The sequence below is a fragment of the Acanthaster planci genome, linkage group LG08 (assembly GCF_054643075.1).
Source record: "Acanthaster planci isolate LZ-2023a linkage group LG08, COTS_SCS, whole genome shotgun sequence".
Taxonomy (NCBI): Eukaryota; Metazoa; Echinodermata; class Asteroidea; order Valvatida; family Acanthasteridae; genus Acanthaster; species Acanthaster planci.
The window spans coordinates 19,714,789-19,733,970 of NC_141784.1; the positions used below are offsets into that span (position 1 = coordinate 19,714,789).

The following is a 19,182-nucleotide window of genomic DNA, read 5'->3' on the forward strand; positions in this document are numbered from 1 at the left end:
AGAAAGAGAACTCGGACGCCATTTTATGAAATTTAGTTCTTCAGGTTTAATGTTTTCTCGCTCAAAATACACGGAAGGCTTCATTCCCCCACAATTAGTACACACACACCACCCCCAGTTACTGTTCAATCACTGAAGAAAATGTGAACATTACAAGTAAGAAGACTTGGTTCAGATGCTCGGAGCACACCCGAACATCAGTCCACAGATGTATAAAGTTGATGACAAATCCTACGAGATATATCGCACAGAAACGCTATTAAAAAGAGCCTAATATTGTTTCCCTGATGATTTTTATTTTTGTCGTCTCGAGCATCTGCAACCTGTTCTTTGCCTGCATCTGCATGGAAGCTGTAATTAGAATAATTTATGCTCTTACATTAAAGTCAAGGTCCACTTTAATGCCAGGATAGACAGGTGTATTTTGACCCCTCCACTTCTGACTGAGAGAAGGAATGACAACATGGAGAGAACAAAAAATGCTGTACTTTTTGCCCGAGTCACAGCGTGTGTGCTTACAGGTCTGAAGTGTTTGTGGGTGCAGAAACACTGCTCGCTGCTAAACATGACTGGCCCCCATGAATGGCTTCCGAGGGGGGTCATCATTATTCCAGCCGTGGCCTGCACCGCAAGAATTGTGTATAATTACAACTGAACCAACAGCTACGTCGTAAAGACACAACTTCAGGGTGCTTTGAAAGAAACTATACATGAGCGTTATTTCACAATTAATTTCAGATACAATAAATCGTAATTTCTCACAGCCATGATAACATATTACATGCGACACGGAATGTTAGGCGGCCAAAAATGCCCTTCGAAAGAAAATAAAAAGAACCACGGTACCAACAGCATAAGTCTAGGCTCTACTGACATCTTGGGAGATCTCTAACTGATCTGAAACAGAGATTGGAAATTTGGCAAGAATTGTAATCACCGGTGGCAGATTTCTGAAACAACAGCCAACAGAGGAATGCAGCGGGCTATATCAGACAGCAAAAAAGGATACTTCACCACTGGTGTAATAGGCATCAGCAACAAAAAGATCATATACAAGTACATTACCTAGTAATGTTTGATGATCAATCTTAGCATTCTGTAATGTAACTGACCAAAAATAAGTACATACAAATTCTTGATATACTGTCCAATGTCACACAAGCCAAATTATGCTAACTTTGGGGAAAGCAATGGACCATAAAAACAGTGGTCTCGGCTTTGACTAGCCTCATGCCGTATCCATCCAATTCAAGAATATCTGGATGTTCTAACCTTCGGAGGCCACTGCTTCCACGGTCTTTCTCTCTGAGGTTTTAAATTTCAGCGGCCTGTGAGCGTTTTTAGACAAAGTGGTGGGAGACCTAAACACAATTTTGTAATAAAACAGTGTCTGCCAGTAGAAAAAAGGCTTATCTCCTTGGCTGTATACTTCTTGGGAAAAAAGATGGAAGTCAAGTCATTAAAAATTGCCCCTGCCTCAGAGCAAGGCTACTTACAACTTTCAAGCATTGGACAAACTGTCATGCAAGCACAAAGCACCACAGCGCTTCTAAATTTACCAACGGATCTCTACATTTACTCCACCCACAGTGAACCCTCAACAGGCAATCAATACAAACACGATACACGAATAAATTACATCATACATGGTCTAGATTTCTAAAACAGAACATATAGCTATGAATAAAAGAAAAAAGTTGAAAGAGATAAAAATCCTGAGGAGGGGAAAAAAAAGAAAAATATAAAGTTGAGAAGTCCTTTTTATAAGTTTAATTTCATTCAACTTTGAGAAAACAGATCAAAAGTTCCAAGTAACGAAAACTTACAGTCAGCCAGTAGAATTTAGTTTCTTTCAAGCTGGATTCACAAATACTATCTATAATCCAAAATATTTTTTCTCTTTTTTTAATTACGCATGTGAAAGTATTTGAGAGATTTTCCCTGTCAAAACATGAATTTCTTTTGGCTGAGGAGTACACCTTAAGTTTACTTGTATTGCTGTGGGAAATCTCTGCATTACAATGTCAAAGGGCTATCTCATTTTCATCTGAACATTTTCTAGGAATTTTGGAGAAAAGACCTTTACTAGAGAGAGAGAGAGAGGGAAGCAATTATCAGTCACCTCCCCTAAAGATTCCTTTCTCTGTTCCACACAACATTTGTGACATGATTTTAAAACAGCTGGTGTTTTGTAAAACAGCGTACTGTGAACAAGATCAGACATTTACAAAGGCAAATCAGGGTTAAAGGTCACTTGTGTTTCGATCTTCAAGTCAAGCCACACACGGCCATAATGCCTTTATGTGACTGAGGACCCCGTAACTGGAAACAGGTATGGGTTTCCTGCCCGAATAGGTATGGTGCCCATGACTTGACAAGGATATGGTGAAAGTGAACTATGGTGCCCATGACTTGACAAGGATATGGTGAAAGTGAACTATGGTGCCCATGACCTGACAAAGATATGGTGAAAGTGAACTATGGTGCCCATGACTTGACAAAGATATGGTGAAAGTGAACTTGACACAGGTTTGCTGACAACCTATCACAGGCATAGATATAATTAGGTAGGGCACTGGAATGGTACGAACAACATTACAACTATCTGATGTCAGATCAGATGTTAGCCCTGAACAAATTCCAACTTGAGCGCATTTCACTGCAAATGTTTCGTAACGTCAAATCCCCTTCACTTTCGCATTCGCCCTGGCCCGAAATGCCCGTCACTGACTGAGAATTACTGACAGTGATGGTGCTACAAGTGAACCATGCCAGGTGTAACAACTTTGTAATGGCAAATTTACTGTCCCTAAAACCTTCCTGTATGCAGTGAAATTCTTTGTAATCCTAGCGGGGCACCTGTAGAGGGTAAAGCTGGTTTTATATGAAACAACTGAACAAAAGTTTCACAAAATAAAACAAAATTGTTGAGTCACTGTGTAATATTTTCACAATTTTTCCCTCTTTTCTGCAATATGACTCTCCCAATTGGATGACTGACAATATTTTTCAAATAATGGGGAAAACTAGTTAAAAATTGGCATATGATTCCATGTTTTCGTGAAGTAGAGAGCAATTCTTTCCCGGAAACATGGAAGAAGTAGAGTATTCTACCTAGAGCGGTAGAGTTTAAGGAAGTTTAACTGGTTAGCTGACTAATGTAATTCCTGGGTTCTGCCTAAAGACGCGGAGTGATTTGGCATTAAAATAAGTCCCCCAAACTGGACTTTTGATGGAATAAATTACATTAACATTCCTCGCAAGTACACATCGTGAATAGTTTCTTGAAACTTTAGCACCTGCTTTGCATTAAGATTAAATAAATATATTTCAAATTGCAACTGAAATCTCTAGGTCAGTTGTGGCAAAACAAAAATAGTAATTGCATAATGTCCAAGACAGTTCTGAATAAACACGAGTTGGAATAATTTCTTAGTTCTCACATACGGCGACTGAAGACAACAGATCTTTGGAATAAAAATCAGAGATTTCATGGAATCCATATTTCATTTGAAAGAAAAAAGTTCGCAATGTTGAGTTTCACATTTCTCTTCACAACAGAACTCAATTACATTTTATAGTCCACAATTCTCTAGGTAAAAGAAGCGACATCCAAAAAAAAAAATTTAAAAAAAAAGCAAATCAGCTTCATTATTTAAAAACCCAAAGTTTTACATATACCGCTTTGTGTCACTAGTAAAACTTCTTGGCTGCCGCTTCTTGTTTACTCCTGAAGGAAAAAACGAAAAATAGACAACAAATTGACTTCAATACAAAACAATTACAAATCGGTGAGGTTTCTAATTTGGGGGGGGGGCTGGATGGCATCATCGTTACCACAGCCACAATTTTGAAGGCATTCTTACAGGGAACTTTCTTAAATCATCAAGCACTCGACTGGTTTCCTTCGCCACTGAGGAAGGAAACCAGGGGCACAGTCTTCGTATTTATCCAGAGGCGTCAAGTGCCATGTACAGTGACGGTGGCTGGAATGTACCTTCCTCAATCCTTCAACATCCTTCATACCCTCCCCGTGGATTTTGAAGGATCTTGAAGGGTAACAGGGTTGAGAACCTGAGGCAAGATATCAAGGATTCTCCCATGGTCATATTTCCTTTTTACGCTTGGTTGGCATTTGAAACTTGGTATAAACCAGAACAGTTAGTCTGGAGGCATTCTTGGGATTAACTTACAAGGCTTCCACTTCATTTTCATGCCAAATGATCAACGCAAAGGTGTAATTTCTTTTCAGAGAAATGATCTAATACAGAGTGGTGTGCTTTGTGTAATAAAAACTGAAAGAAAAATAGACCCAGGTACCAACATTCGGGGTATAGAGTACCTGGTACTCGTCACTATCGAAGAGTACATAAATGAGGTTCTCACTCACCTATAGACAGCATATAAGAAGAAAAAACCTCCTTGTATAACGAGCAGAAAGATAAAATAAACTGGAGTTAAACAGTTGGGGTATTCCTCTTGAGGTGGGCATTGCACTGTGGGGGCTTGCTGGAAGATGAAAACAAAAATGAAGGGAAAAAGGAATTAGGACTTTTGCTTCCAGTGACCAGCGGCAAATGGTCAGTCTCGTTAGATGGTCTGGTGGTGTGTAGTATATGATTGATAGTTCTGGATGGAGTTGGGATAAGACGGTCAGTGCAGGCCCGATTTGCTGCGGTGCACCATGTTGAATGGCAATGGTAAGCATGACGGTCAATGTTGTGGATTTTTTTTAGATTGAACACCGGTTGGTGTCATGACGCATCCTGTACATCCAAGACATTTAGGATGAGGGGAAGAATCTGGTAGAAGATTTGGTTGAAATCAGGGCTGGGAAGTGGATGGCTCTGGGAGTCATGCGACTTACCCTGCGGTGATGAATGGCAATGTGGTTGATACAATGGAAAAATGTGGACGACAGTGGATTGGGCAGTGGATATGGTTGAAAAGAGGGCTAGGCAGTGGATTTTGCTGGGAATGATATTACAGTGGATGGTTGATGTTGTGGATATGGCACTTGTGGATTCTAATGGTCACACTGAGGACATGGGAAATGCACATGATGCTGATTCAACACTCAGGGGTTGTGGAGGGACAGAATCTGCTTCCGGCACTCACAGTGGCTTTCCTGAGTAGTTGGCTGACGTCGCCGGTCAGTGAGCTGATTTTATCCCGCAGCTCGTGGGTCAGCAGGAAATCCTGGTTGCCCTGGTTGCCCTGGGCGACGCTGTCCACTCTGTTGTGGATGCTGCTCGCTTTGGCCTGGACGTCGCCTACAACGCTCCTGTGGATACGTGTGGATGAATCAGTGGATGTGTGGAGATCAGTGGATATATGGAGCATCTGTGACGAGATCACTGACTGCTTTTCTTGGCATTGGGAGCACATTTTTCCTACACTAGTGTGACTTTTTCTAGGCATTCCTTCAAAAACATTCCCAAATGCTCAAAAATCAAACAGTGTAAAGGTACACTACAGGCAACTCTCTATTATTTCAAGAGGCACCAAGCTAAATGTGAAGTCAGCAGCAGTGGAAAGATTTTCAGAGTGGGGGGGGGAGGCCAGCTGTGAGACCATTAGCCATTAGTGGGCTGATCGATTAAACCCCATCCCATTACAGGACCTGCAAAAAATGGGGGGGGGATGCCCCACCCCCGAGTGGAGTGGAGGGGGGCTGTACCTCCCTCAAGCATCCCCTCGTGGATTTGGAAAGGGTCTGAAAGAGAGAGAACAGTTTGTACCTGACGTCCCTGATTGACCGCTGCAGCTCCTGCTGTGTGTTTAATATCGTGTCAACTTCGTGCCTCTTGATTTCTGAGGTGGTTGGTGGTGATGGCTGGCCCCCCGTGGAGGCAGGCGGAGCCCCGCCGCCTCGGCCAGCTGCCTGGACGGCGGAGATGGCCGAGAGAGTACGCTCCTGCCGTCCGACGATCTCGTCCAGCTTGCGATTCAGTTCACTGATAATGAAATTGGGTGTTAGAATTCTGGTAACTGATTTGGCCAAAATTTGCTCAGATTGGATTACTTCCCTGGTGCCTCTAACAACTGGACGCACCATGGGGACGCAGAACTTTGACTGGCAAAGTCAAGGGTCCGGCACGGCTCACTAACAACATTTTGGGCGTCCTAAATTTCGGGCAATTTGAAAAAAATCCTTGCTACATTGTGGCAAGTTCTTGAAAAATTGTATTCATTATAAAGAAAGGTGTTAGGAGACTTGGGTTCAAAGGCTGATTGTGTTAAAAGATTTTCACTTTTCAGATTATTTCAGATAGTGCACAAGCTCTAAAAATGACAATGGGTATACTTACACAATTGATCTACTGATTGTGGTCTGAACTTCATAGATCTGTCTTAATTCTCTTGTTTCTGTATCTTCAAACTGAAATGAAAGTTCAATTAAGATGCAAAATCTTACAAAAACACTGATTTTTTGGATAATTTTTAAAAAATTATAAGTGACTTGAAAGAGAGTCAAGTGCGCCTTAGAACCAAGTGGCTCAAGTCTCAACTCAGACCACATGAGAAACATACCCGCAAACTCAAATCACATAAAGATAGAGATCAGAAAAGAAAAGCATCAACGGTTGGTCCCAAACCGACTCAGTCATGCTCAGACTCAAAATGACTCGAACTCCCTCTCAGGTGAGCAAAGAAGCGTCCCAAGACTCAGATCTGGATAATATACTGCAGACACAAGACTTCATCTCAAGTGTATCGAGTTTAAGTCCACAATGAGCCAACATGTCAGGACTCAGATCTCGACCGAGTTACACAACACAAAGTTTCTGAGCCAAATGACTCGGGTGGTTGTGAATAATTATGCACAAGAGATGGCCTTGACCTCTGATGAGTGCGCAAATTGTTCTCTAAGGTCAACCATTACATTGGATACTTACAAACGTCTCTTCTAGTATATGATCTTTCACTTTGTCTGGATGCTTCTCCTGAAATCTAAAACAGAAAGAATGGAATTTATTTATACGGCAAAAACTGGGTCAGTACTCTTGAAAAAACAAAAAAGCAGATAACTGATTGAACAAGGTAGTTGTTTGAATGACAAACACAATCTTTCTCAATCTCTGGAAGACATTTCTCCTGCTAGCAGGGCTTACACATCCGACCCTCTTTACTTTCGGCACCAGGGTTGGATTTTTACTCTCCGGGTCCTTATGTCATTGCAGTAGTCTGGGAACCAGATTACAGCAGTTCATTTCTGCCAGGTCTCTACAGTTCAATTTGTGGCATGCTAGAGCTGTAGTTCAGAAGTCTCAGGTTCACACCCCCGTTAAGTCGCACTTAATCTTTGCCATTCAAATCCCCTCTGTTTCAATGTGTTATACCTCGGCACCACAAGTGACAGTTGGTGAATCGCTACGTCTGCAATTTCCAAGTCCGTGAACAAGTTTAGAAGAAGAATGCGAAATCCAAAAAACAAAGCTTATGACCACAAATACTGCAAATCACGGAACTTCCCTGAATATCGTCCTCCCCTTTCTACCACTAAAATTCTAACTGCTCATAAAAAAACAAAACAGGACTCACTCTTTCTTCTGTTGCTGTAGTTTTTCATAGTATTCATCGTACTCCTTCTTAAAACGTTCCTCCTCATCATCCGAAATTGCTTGATCTTTAGGAGGAGTCTGGATGGGTTATGAAAGTCAGGTGAAAAAGTATCACTATACTCCGTGGGTTTGGGTCCTCTAAAGTAGCACATAGAGATCTGCGAAGTGAGTCGAACTCTATTTTAAAAAAATCCACTTCGAAAAACTTACCCGTGGTTCGTCTGGGGGTATCAGACTGTGCGTCAAAAATTTAATGACATCGTGATCATCTGAAAATGAAAGATGAGCACACAACTGACTGCAAGAAAACCAGTGTGGGTTCAGCGTACAACTACGCTGGAACATTTGTGCACATTCAGTTGAAAATTTGGTTCTGACTACTAATGACCATCTACATACTGGCTTTACCACAGACACAAGATACCATACTGTGTATCCTGCGTGCCTTCCTTAAGCTCATATGAGTAGGCCCTGTAGCTCACTCTTTTTATGAATTTCCACAAACTTAGGGGTACTCTGTACAAATAGAGGGCTGTGCCAGCAATGAATCCTTTTACCTGCTAGCCCGCCAGTGGCTGCGGTCACCCCAAAGTAGCCGTCCTTGGGTAACGTCACGTCCTCTCTTCTCAGGCATATCTCGTAGTTGGTGTCTATGTTGGTCCATCCGCTGTGGATATAAACCTGCATCAAATTGACGGCAGAAAATGCCGACTCTGAAGTCATTCCTTTAACTATCTGTCAGCAACTTACTGAATGAAACATCGATCATGAAACAAACTACAAGTACATAGCGCTCCCGAACAAAGATAACTGACAAATGGGAAGAGCCACCAACGTAGGGCTAGATAGCTCAGTTGGTAGAGCACCGGTACGGTATTCCGGAGATAGCAGGTTCAAATCCCACTCCAGTCAATTTCTTTGTTCATCTTAATAACTGAATGAAACATTGGATAAGACTATCAGTGCTCTCTTTCCAAATTAATTGAGGTCAGCCAGTAACTGAGGTCAGACAGGTCCTTGACCCTGGTCAAGGCAGTGGTTAAGACCATCAGAACAACCTTCTCTTTCCAAATTTAATTGGGGTCAAGCAGTAACTGAGGTCAGACAGGTCCTTGACACCGGTCAAAGCAGTGAAGGAGATTGGAATGCTGGAGTGAGGCTAGTAAAAAAAAAGCTTCCAGCAGAGTGCCGCTGAACTCACCGTGAGCGTTTTCCGGTAGTACTCAACCTTGGCCCGGACCGGGTAGGGCTTGTTTCGGAAGTCCCTTAGGCATCCACCGAGCTGCTGGTTCATCCCGTCCGTGGTGTGCTGGTACTCCAGCCTGCCGTCGTTGACTATGGCCAGGATGTACGGGTTGTTGCGCAAGTTGTCGTTGTCGAAGGAGTCAAACATCACCGCCAGGCCGTTCCACTTGTCCGGCCCGCCAAAGACGCTGATTTGGTTCGGGTGCTGAGGAGGGTGTTGCTGCTCTGGGGTCGATGCCACCCCATCCGGTTTTTTATCCACATACCAGAAAGCCTGAAAGAGAGAAGCGCCAGACATCACTGACCACTGAGTATCCTTGCGAAACGCCTTCCCGAATCCTCCAAAATCCTACACTGTGTTGAAAACCCGTGGTACATACAAGCCAATGTACAGCGGCTGCCCTTTGCCATCATCAGTCTGTCAAAAGCCTACATAATAAACTGGTACATTTTGAAAGGTCTGGTAGAAACAAGTAATCCTTATCATCCTATGGGTTCACTGCAAAGCTCTCCAACATCAAAGTATGTGGTGTAGTCGTGCTAAAATGCCGTTAGAACTATAATAAAAACCTGAAATGTTGCTCACACTAATTGGGGAATTGGTTTTTACGCCTTTAACATATCTCACACCAGCCATTATGAAAGTGAAATTCCCACCCAAAGACTCAACACTTTTCAAGTTCTGATTAATTTGTCTTGAGAAGTTTTCAAGATGACACAAACCTCAGATCCATAACATTCCCCAAAGAATACCAAGAAAAACAACAATGACTTCCCTTCCTATCTACAACCTTTGCCCTGAAATTCCATAATGAGAGAGTTTCACAATATAATAGTTCTGCAAAAAAGAACATCAGTCAAGGGGTAGAAAGGCAGCAGGTTTTTTTTATGAAAACAGTCAGGAGTTATGTGATTTTCAAGCATTCTGGAGAAGTTTCAAGTTTCACGGACTCACCAAGCCATCTGCGCCGACCCTCCCTCGACCGGTCACCTTGAAGAAAAACTCCACTTCCCAATGGTCGTACGGCACCTTGTACTTGGACCAGATGTAACCTGTGAGGTCAGGCAAAGGCAGTTATTTTTTACCCAAATGCCCCTAGGGCAATATTAATTTGACTCTTCTCAAATCTTCACGAATCAAGCGCTGTGCAAGAAAATATTAGTATTTTTATTCGCTTTAACTTTGAAGGGAAAAATTAATAAGGTTCTAATATGAATTTCTAGCATTCCATGTGTAAAAAAGACCTTCAAAGCAACAGAGGAGTTCTTTAATATTAGATTGCAGACAGTGGTTTACATGTTAAAAACAACTGAAAATTACATGATTCACGCAATAAAATGCCTCAGGATTGCAAAATGATGCTTGCCTGATTAAACGTAATAATGAAGATCACGTAGATGTTGATAAAAAATTGTTTCAGGCTTTCAGAAAATTACAAAAAAATGACTAACTTCTATGATATTTTTTGTTTCTAAGAGAGACAGTTTTTGAAAATACAGAATGATTATTGATGTTACTATAAATTTAAAAACAGCAATATGTTTACTTTTATTTTGGGCTCTCAAGCTCTTAGTTTTATAATTATGAAATCATCTAAATCAAATAATTCATATCAGCAGGTGTTCACATGAAAAGGCAAACAGTGTTCATGGGATACCAGTGATGAGAATGAAAGTAAACAGTGCTATCACCTCAGAGCCTTTGCATTATCATCAGAATCATGGCGAGAATGGTCCATATGGTTGGTGTCACTGTTGATGTCTAGGTAATGAGGTGGGCCAATCCATGCATTACTGTGTAGTGGCTAAACCATAAAATACTTACATGTGGTGGTGAGATAATGCCACATCATGGTTGATATTAATATTTCTACTATTTTACCAGGAATATCGAGAAACCAGTTAATTTCTCATAACATTACCTTGAACTTGGCTGGTCCCTTGCAATGGTAACATCATTGCTTCATAAACACTGAACTGAACCAGTGGATTTGGAATTCTCCTCACTGGCAATCTATACCACATTGCTTCTTTAAAAAATGTGTAATTTACAAACTGGTTTATGAGTCACAATGTTACCTCTTTGACTCCGTATGGAGGGTGTAATTCTGACTTGTTCATCTGAGGCAAATGCACCTGTAAATTAAACAAAAAAACTTTGTTCTTTGAAACTAAATCCTGGTCCAAAACGAGAAAAAAGGAAAAGCTTATGGATCAGTCTTTGTGAATTTAAAGAAACGGATTTGTAAATATGAACAACACAAATAAAGGAATGTTAGGCCTATTTCTTTTTGTTCCTGCAACTGTACAAAACTTTAACTCAATAGGCCTAATATAAGTAATATGTAGGACATAAGTAGGAACTCACATTCTTTAAACGCTTGAAAATTTAAATGATTATAAATGTTTACCAGCCTATTTAAGATAAATAACGTTATTGTCATCAACATGCAGGCAACAATGTAGGCCTACATGCAACAAAAGCAGACCGCGCGAGTAGTCCTTGCAATAGAAGAACACGCGCAAGGACTGTCAAACCGGTCGAGTGTCAGCCACATGCCAATATACTTACACAGACCTACCAATTTTACCATATTTACTTCGAAAAGTACTTACTTCCACCATACTGCCAAAATGGAACAGAGCCATCTTTTTGCATCAAGTGCGGGCCTTTGAAGCTGTGTTTGTACTCGAATCTCCGATGTGGCGCTTGACCAAAACAGACAGAAAACATCGACAAAAAGAGCAGAAGACACGAAACACTCGCCGCGTGAGTCGCCATTTTGATTACAAGTATGAATATGTAGAATTTAATTTGCATACAGCTGGTTGCTTTAAACAAAATAACGGTGCATAGATGGCCGACTTCTCCACTTTTTATTTACAGCATGGAGGAAGGAAAAGACGGTTATACCAACTTTTTTTCTCAGTTGTACTTATTAAAAATGAAGTCCAGTGGTTAAGCATCCAGCAGCACAAATGAATACAATGACATAATGGCGACGTTCAAGTTAATTCATCACTGCTTGTTCGACCTCAAGGGATCGCTTAGCATATGATTGACAACTTGGCGTAAACTGATTGGCCAATAGATACACTAACCCGTAGCAGGTGGCTAATCTTTATTCATAAGTGAATTACAATCCGTGCCACGGGCAGACTTGAGACAAGTAAGAGTAAGAACGTCAACTTTAGTTTTATTCAGACTTATTTGCAACATTGTCGAAATGAGCACACACCTTTTCCCCTCGTCACCATAAATTGCCTCAGGTTTTGTTTTGACAAAAGAAAAAATCTGAAATCAGAAAAATCTGGAATTGTAATGATTTCATAAATATGCAATAATAAACGTACATGTACATGTATATTGAACTATTTCACAGATGAGGTTTTTACATTGTATCGTTGGTTACTTGAATTAACACTCATCCACACTTTCAAAGGACAACTTTTATTTTTGGAATGCATAGTTCCATAAGCAGTTAAATTAACAAATTTCCAAATCTGTTTTGTTGCAAAACAAAAAATGAACGCCTCACTCTGCTAAGAAAAAAACCTTATCACCATTTAACAAAGAATGAAACTATCTCTGTGTCATAAATAATCTGTTTAAATATTTCTTGTACTTTTAAGAACAATAAACGACAATTTATGCAAATTTAATATTCATCATAAAATAAACCAAATACGACAGAGTAAAAATTAAAAAAAAGAAAGAGCAATGAATGTAGCTGACTCTTAAGAAGTACTTATCATGAGGTTTGTTAAAATCAGCAAAATACCAGCGGGCTTAATCCTACTGTTGATTACATGGGCAAATAAACTGTGATATTGTCCTTTTATGTTTTCTGGGACAGTCAAAAGGCAAGCATTTTCATAGGATGTCAAACCTTTCTAGTAGTAATATTCAATAGTGCAGCATTATTTTCTTTCAAGAGAACCCATCTTACCTAACTTCTACTCAAATCTGGGGTAATTCAACCTTCAATACTTACTACAGCGATGCTTTTTTCACTCGGTGAAGCTTTGATACTCCAAATAAAAGCTTCCCTCTTTTGACAAATCAGGAAATATGCAATGAAAAAGTAAACTTTCAAAAGTGTTGAGCATACAGTGCTTGCAGGGTCTCAAAAATGTACAAAAGTTCTGACACTCGTTAAAAACTTAACCAAAAATTTACCTGAAAACAAGGACTGGTGTTTGGATGAGCATAAAGGTAAATTTGAAGAACAAGTCATGTAATTTCCCAGCCTCGACTTTGTTTGCGGTGTGCAAACAAAGTTGGAGCCGCTAATTGTGAAGGATTTCTCAGCACCTAACCGTAGACATAACGGAGGAGAAAAGATCTAGTCGAACTAGATAAGAAGAGCACAGTTAACACAAGATCAAATTTAGGACAGGGACAATTTTAGGCCCCAAATCTTTGTTTTTCTTCATTTTCCATTACTGACAATGCAAGGTAACTATTATAAAAGGGTAATTTGTGAAGTCCCAAGGTCCTTGTCATAACAGTGTTCCACTGTATATCTATCTGTATCTTTGATACAGAATGAAAAACAATCACAGTGTCTGTGAGCGACCATTGATTAGTTCCTCAAACTTTCTGCACTATTTCTGCTGGATAAAGTGGCCAGCAATATTCTGCATGTGAGAATAGCAAAGCCTTTTTCACACGTTCTGCGGACTTCAGAACGATTTTGGCGACTTTTCCGCCATTACCTAGAAAACCAAACTTGCCTTCACATTTTTAGCTCTGATAGCATGCCTCAATCGATTACAATATGGTAGAGAGACAAGAAGGCCCATCCACCATTATGTTGAATTTTTAAATAAGGCGAGAGTTTTTTTTTCCTTAACTTGGTGCTCGGATCTGCCTACCTTACCGATTCAGAACTGGAAAAAATATAAAAATTCTCTTTTTGAGAAGTCTCAGATCCACTGAACAACAATTAACCAAAATAGATCTTTAAAAAAAAAAAGGAAAATCATTTTTTAGCTCCGCAGACCGACTAACGGCAAAGTCTCTGATTTCAATTTTGTAACCTTTGGTCCTTGACGACTAGTGTCAGTGGATAAGGATACCTCTTTTGTTCTGTTGTTTTCGGGAAAAAAAATGGTTTTGTATTCTTCCCTCGAAGACCCTTGTTTTTCTTGAGACTACAGAAAATAATTTTTTTCTGTCCTCCTCTAAAATTTGTCTTTAAAAAATCCCAGCACCAACTTCTAAAAAATGCTCACGTAACATAAAATACTGATGTCTGGTGGTAGACGTTACTACGTTACATTTTGATAGCGTTTAGGGAACTAGAACACCCCAATGCAAAGTAACTTTAATCATACCCTGAGTATTAATCTAAAAATATTTTTTTGAAATGATTCAGTTTTCCCACCAAACAAACCACAATTTGTGTTTTCTCTCTCAGCTGAGTGTGAGCAAGCACAAACTGATCTTTTCCAAATTGCTCTCCTTGATTTAAAGACGTCGTTAACGTTGTTACAGATCAGGCCTGTTGCAGATCAAACATCAACCAACAGAAGACGTCTTTGTACTTTCAGCGACTTTCCTCTGTAAATTTACATCATTCTCATCCAAACTGGACCCATTCTACAGGATTCGTGAAATCTTTTTAAAGACAACTGAAATTAAAGATTTGTTTCCCGGTCCTTTTGAGAGCATCCACAGCTATTATGGCAAGGATGTGCTTGACAAAAACCTCCAAACGATCAACCCTCATCTATCTTGGCAACGTGTAGGAGCTTTATACATAAGGCACTGCTTTTTTCAAAGAGATCCCGATGCAGTAATTTCAGAGTTGCTTAGCCACTTAGCCAATTTACATGCTCAAAAAAATCAGCGGGGAACCAGTCGCAAGATACACAAAATGCACGACACTCTGGCTGGTAGCCTCTTTCTGCTAAGCAATGATTTTTCTCTGCTTCACCAATTTCTATCTTAATCTGTTGTCTAGAGCTAGGTCTAAGTCTTTGCACAATGGAAAATACACAGAGACGTAGCCATAGCTCCAGAAGCAAATCTCGAGACATGGCCTTGGTGGGTCTGTGACACTACTGTCGTGTCCTCTTTCAAGGAGTTTTCTTGGTGGCGGGCTTGGCAATGAGGTGTTTCTCCTGCTCCATCTCCCGTTCCCGCTGCTGCTCCTTCTGCAGGTTCAGCTTCATCTTGTGGTGCTGCAGCTTGACTGCTCTCTTCTACAAAAAAAAAAGGGGAGGCACAATAGATGTTATTCACAAGGAAGCCATTTTGACCATGTTCCCTTAAACTGTCCCATTCACTGTAATCTGTTGCAAGGAGTGGTGCCAGACTATTTGGGATTCCATGCCTCACTTTCATTTTTATTCAAAATGTGACTTCAAAGTTTTCCATATGATAAATCACAAATCTTCAATTTTACAATCAACATAAATGACATGAATTTGTAAACGAAGCTTTATTTCAGTGCGTTCATTTTTAGTCTTGGGTGCTAAAATAAACCAAAAAGTTAACCTCGCTTTCAATTAAATAATGGCCGACTAGTAAATAAGGCCAATTCTGGACACAGATATATCTTTGATTGATTGACCTAATTTCCAGACTGTGTGAACAATTGTACCCACAGCAGAGATTTAAAGGACAATTGGATTTGGTGCATGCAGAGTGAAAGCAAGAACAATCCACACTTCAAGGACGGACAAATTCGAAACAGAAAATTTCAATGACATTTGAGCTTGAGTAAAATTGCTCGCCTTATTTTTCATCTGAAAGATGCTTTCAAAATATTGGGATATTAATATGTGAAGATCTGAAAGAGTTTTTTTCTCTTCTTCTCGCCAACTTCACTTATTTATTTATTTTTTTGGAGGGGGCGTACCTTCAATTTGGTTGACTTATCATGAAGGGACATCATCTCTTTCCGCAAGTGGACCAACTTGCTGTGATATTTTTTGGCCTCTGTCATCTGAAAAGAGTTTGAAAACAATCAAGAAGACTTTAGCAAAGATATCTTTCAGTACTCGGAATAATAGAAGGACTGGGGAATAGGGGACTCCTAGGAAAAGAACTTTTAGATTTTTGCTAAGAACTAAGACTAGGACCAAAACAGACTCCATGGGGCAAACCGCCCCCCGAGCTGAAGTGCGCCTCCAATCGGCGAAAAGAAAGACAGGTTCTGCTTGTACACAATGAGCATACATGCCAGAACAAATTAGTTAGGCGTACTCAGCGTGCTCCATGTCAAACGCGCATTTACTTGCATGCCGATGGGAGTGGATTCTTACAACATAATTGAAAACAGATGGACGAAAGGAGAGGTTTAATTTTAATAAATAATCTGTATTATAAAAAGTGGTGATACCGTTGCTGTCGATGCTGGGAAACCTGATCCACGTCTGATTAAAACGGGAGAAGTGTCATCAAAAATATCAAACATGCCTTCCTAATCAGACAACTGGATTTGTATGGTTTAGCACCATTGCTTTCCAATTGACTTGGTTCTTAAACTATGCACAAGTATAATGAATTCACGATTGGGTTACTGCGCAGTGTGGAATTTCATGGATTTAGGGAGATTTTGAAGAAAAAATGTCTTGGTCGAAAGAAAGAAAGAAAATCTGATGCTAACCTGACTCCGGTGAAGGATTCGTTTACTGAATGATGGAAACAGGGTTGAGAAATTCTGCACGTCAAAAAAAAAAAAAAAATTGACAAACCAGTTCGGAAAGCTCTGACATCATCTTGTTCTCCTTGAATTTGGCGTTCTCCTGCTCCAATGTTTCGATCAGAACTCGCTGATTTCTCCTGCCAGGCAAACACAAGGGGAACTAAGTACCCAAATGACACCGACGGGAAATCATTTGCAAAGTAGTCTGCCTACTTGCAAATTCCCAAGGCACAAACAGAAGTAACAAACTGAGCACCCCTCGTCAAACTTTCTCGGCTCAAGAACAGCCAGCAGATTAACCCGGACCCCACACAGCACATGGGCCTGAAATCTTCAATGCAAGTGTGCAACATCTGTCAAAATGAGAAACCTTTTTTTTTTTTGGCAGTGCATCAGAATTTAACCCATCAGTTACCCCGAGATCCAACAGGGGCATTCTTCTTTGGGGCTAGCTCCAAACATCTCACTTTACGCTGCTGATGTTGACTATCCTACACGACACCGTCTCGTTGGTTAAGTCTGGAAAACCTATCCAATGTTCACCAACTGCTTCATACCTTGAACAAACTGCAGCGATTTTGGTACTCATCATTAAGTATCTCGGTGTGGCATAGTGCCCCTTCGTGTCCTTTCCAATGTCTTCGTGCACCCTTAATCTTTTTTCTGAGACTATCCAAAGTTCCAACTTTGGGGTTTGGGACAATCGGGCTCGCTGGTAATCATTTCCTTCATTTGAGTTCAAGAACTAAGCCTTCAAGTCAAGTCACTCACATGAGTTCGTCCAGGACTGCATTGGAGTACTCTGCTTGGGGAAGGAAGGTCTGAAGAAAGCCCATGGTAAGCTTCTCGATGATGCTGTCGTCAACTGGCAAGACGTCTTGTTCAGGCGCTGCTGGCTTCGTTACCTTTCCTTCTGCAAGAAATGACGTCAGGGAAACATGTTGTGAACATGTCAATGATGAGTCTTATCCTAAACTTACAACCACTTCACAACTGCATTAAATACTTTGTGAGATGTAAAGTTCGAAACATTAGCCACTGCCATCTTTAGGAATTATGTAGCTTTCTATTTCAAATTTTGATGCTACAGGAAGAAGAATGGGCACAATCTGGCGTTAAACATTTGGCTATCAAAGTAAAATGTTACATCAAAACTGAACCGCCTCAAACGAAATCAGAACACTAATCACAGCCAGGATTTCGGCAGATTTAGAGCAGTGTTAAAGGGTTCAACACAAAAAGACTGTATATATATGTACGTGTAAATGTCGCTTCTAAACTAGATGTGTACCTGGTTCATTTAATGGATGGACTGTCTCTTCAGAGTTTTTATCTTCTGCTTCTGTAATTCCATCTTTGCATAGTTCTCCCACCACGTCTTCCCTTGGCTTATTTTTTCCAGAGTCCTTTGTGGTCATCGTTTCATTGTTCTGGTTCGTGCTGCTTCTCTTTGCTGATTGGCCGTTCGGTCCTTTTCCTGATGGTGAAGTGTCACCTCCTGTATCCTTGAGGCACGCTTCATCACATGCTGTAGACGCGGGAGGCGAAGGCTTGCTTTCATCCATGGCTTCTCCTCGTCATGGAGACAGATGTTGATATCACGTTAGAATAAAAGCTATGGGAGTTGAGATATCTGGAAGTTAAAAATGGCACGTAAGCAGGGTTGAAGATACACAGACTAGTCATGCTTCGTGCCTGTCAATCTGTGATGATTTGCTGGTTTTGCCTACACCTAGAACTACATGGTTTGTAGTTATGCCACACTCCAATGAATCCTGTAATTCGTCAGAGCACGTACGGTGTGATGATGGACCCTGTAGATCTAGGAATAGGTTTTCCAAAGATATATCATCATGATAATATGAAAATGACCAATGTAAAAAATTACTTTATTTTTCCATGGGCTTCTACTAGGCCTAGTTTTCCAACCAAGCTAGAAGCAACAGAGACATCAGGTCACTAATTTTGCCACTGAAATCTTAGCCTTAGGCTACCAACATGACCAAAATTCAGTGTCATTTAGGTAGCGAAATTAGGGAACTGGTGATTATATATGGTCACGGATGTTATAGCCAACATGATGCCTGATGGTCCAAACTCCTCCCTCCCCCTGCTGAGCCTTGTTGTTGATGCACAAATATAAAAGTAAATTACTAATGAACTATTTAAGTAATGATTAATTTCTTTCTCACGGGGCTGCAGCAGGCAAAGGCTACATGAAACTGTTTCTATAGAGTAATATAAGGTGGAAAATAAAGTGAACTGCACTGACACAAACTGCGCCAAAATGGAAGGCGCCGCAGAAAATTGTAACATTTCCATACACTATACTAACGTTACTCCGCCATGATCAGGTCATGTCCCTAGTGACCAGAAACTTCAAGTTCAAGTTAAAGTCAAGTGAAATGCACGAATGTGATAGTGATGCTGCTTGTAGCATATGTACCATGCTTGTACTTACAAGTATTTCTTCACATTTCTCAATTTTCTTGAATGAAAGCACAAGAAGAAATTGCGTTTTAGCTGCGTTCCTGCACCACCACCTTGAATGTTTAGCAGGTTAAAATAAAACCTACGGGAGATCTGGTTGTTGACCCTGCAAGTAAATATATGATAGTAATCTAGAGCCTTCGTGTAAGCACCAGACTGGTTGGAGTCAGCTGAACGTCACTATTTATCAAACCTCAGATTCCTAGATTTATCGGCTTTAGACA

The 19,182-nt window shown here is 40.5% G+C and overlaps 2 protein-coding genes across 4 annotated transcripts; both read right to left on the bottom strand.

The window, feature by feature from the left end:
* Window positions 1-21: 21 nt before the first annotated feature.
* LOC110975998 (protein ERGIC-53-like) lies at window positions 22-11,771 on the bottom strand. The gene is made up of 13 exons (XM_022228901.2): window positions 11,427-11,771; window positions 10,890-10,946; window positions 9,766-9,863; window positions 8,767-9,084; window positions 8,123-8,246; window positions 7,776-7,834; window positions 7,546-7,643; window positions 6,900-6,954; window positions 6,312-6,382; window positions 5,742-5,957; window positions 5,119-5,284; window positions 4,391-4,509; window positions 22-3,730 (listed from the first exon to the last, which is right to left on the bottom strand). Exons 1-13 carry the CDS (start codon window positions 11,629-11,631, stop codon window positions 3,694-3,696), a joined length of 1,623 nt encoding a protein of 540 aa, XP_022084593.1. The 5' UTR covers window positions 11,632-11,771; the 3' UTR covers window positions 22-3,693.
* A 210-nt stretch (window positions 11,772-11,981) lies between these two features.
* Window positions 11,982-19,082, bottom strand: LOC110976007 (biogenesis of lysosome-related organelles complex 1 subunit 6-like). 3 transcript variants are annotated; one of them, XM_022228922.2, is made up of 6 exons: window positions 18,930-19,082; window positions 17,760-18,083; window positions 17,240-17,381; window positions 16,518-16,605; window positions 15,680-15,766; window positions 11,982-15,020 (listed from the first exon to the last, which is right to left on the bottom strand). In XM_022228922.2, exons 2-6 carry the CDS (start codon window positions 18,031-18,033, stop codon window positions 14,895-14,897), a joined length of 717 nt encoding a protein of 238 aa, XP_022084614.2. In that variant the 5' UTR covers window positions 18,034-18,083; window positions 18,930-19,082; the 3' UTR covers window positions 11,982-14,894. The 3 variants fall into 3 exon arrangements, with proteins under 3 accessions (XP_022084614.2, XP_022084624.2, XP_022084605.2); XM_022228932.2 differs by having other exon boundaries at window positions 17,240-17,378; window positions 17,760-18,101; window positions 18,930-19,080; XM_022228913.2 differs by having other exon boundaries at window positions 17,760-18,101; window positions 18,930-19,080.
* Between the last annotated feature and the right edge of the window lie 100 nt (window positions 19,083-19,182).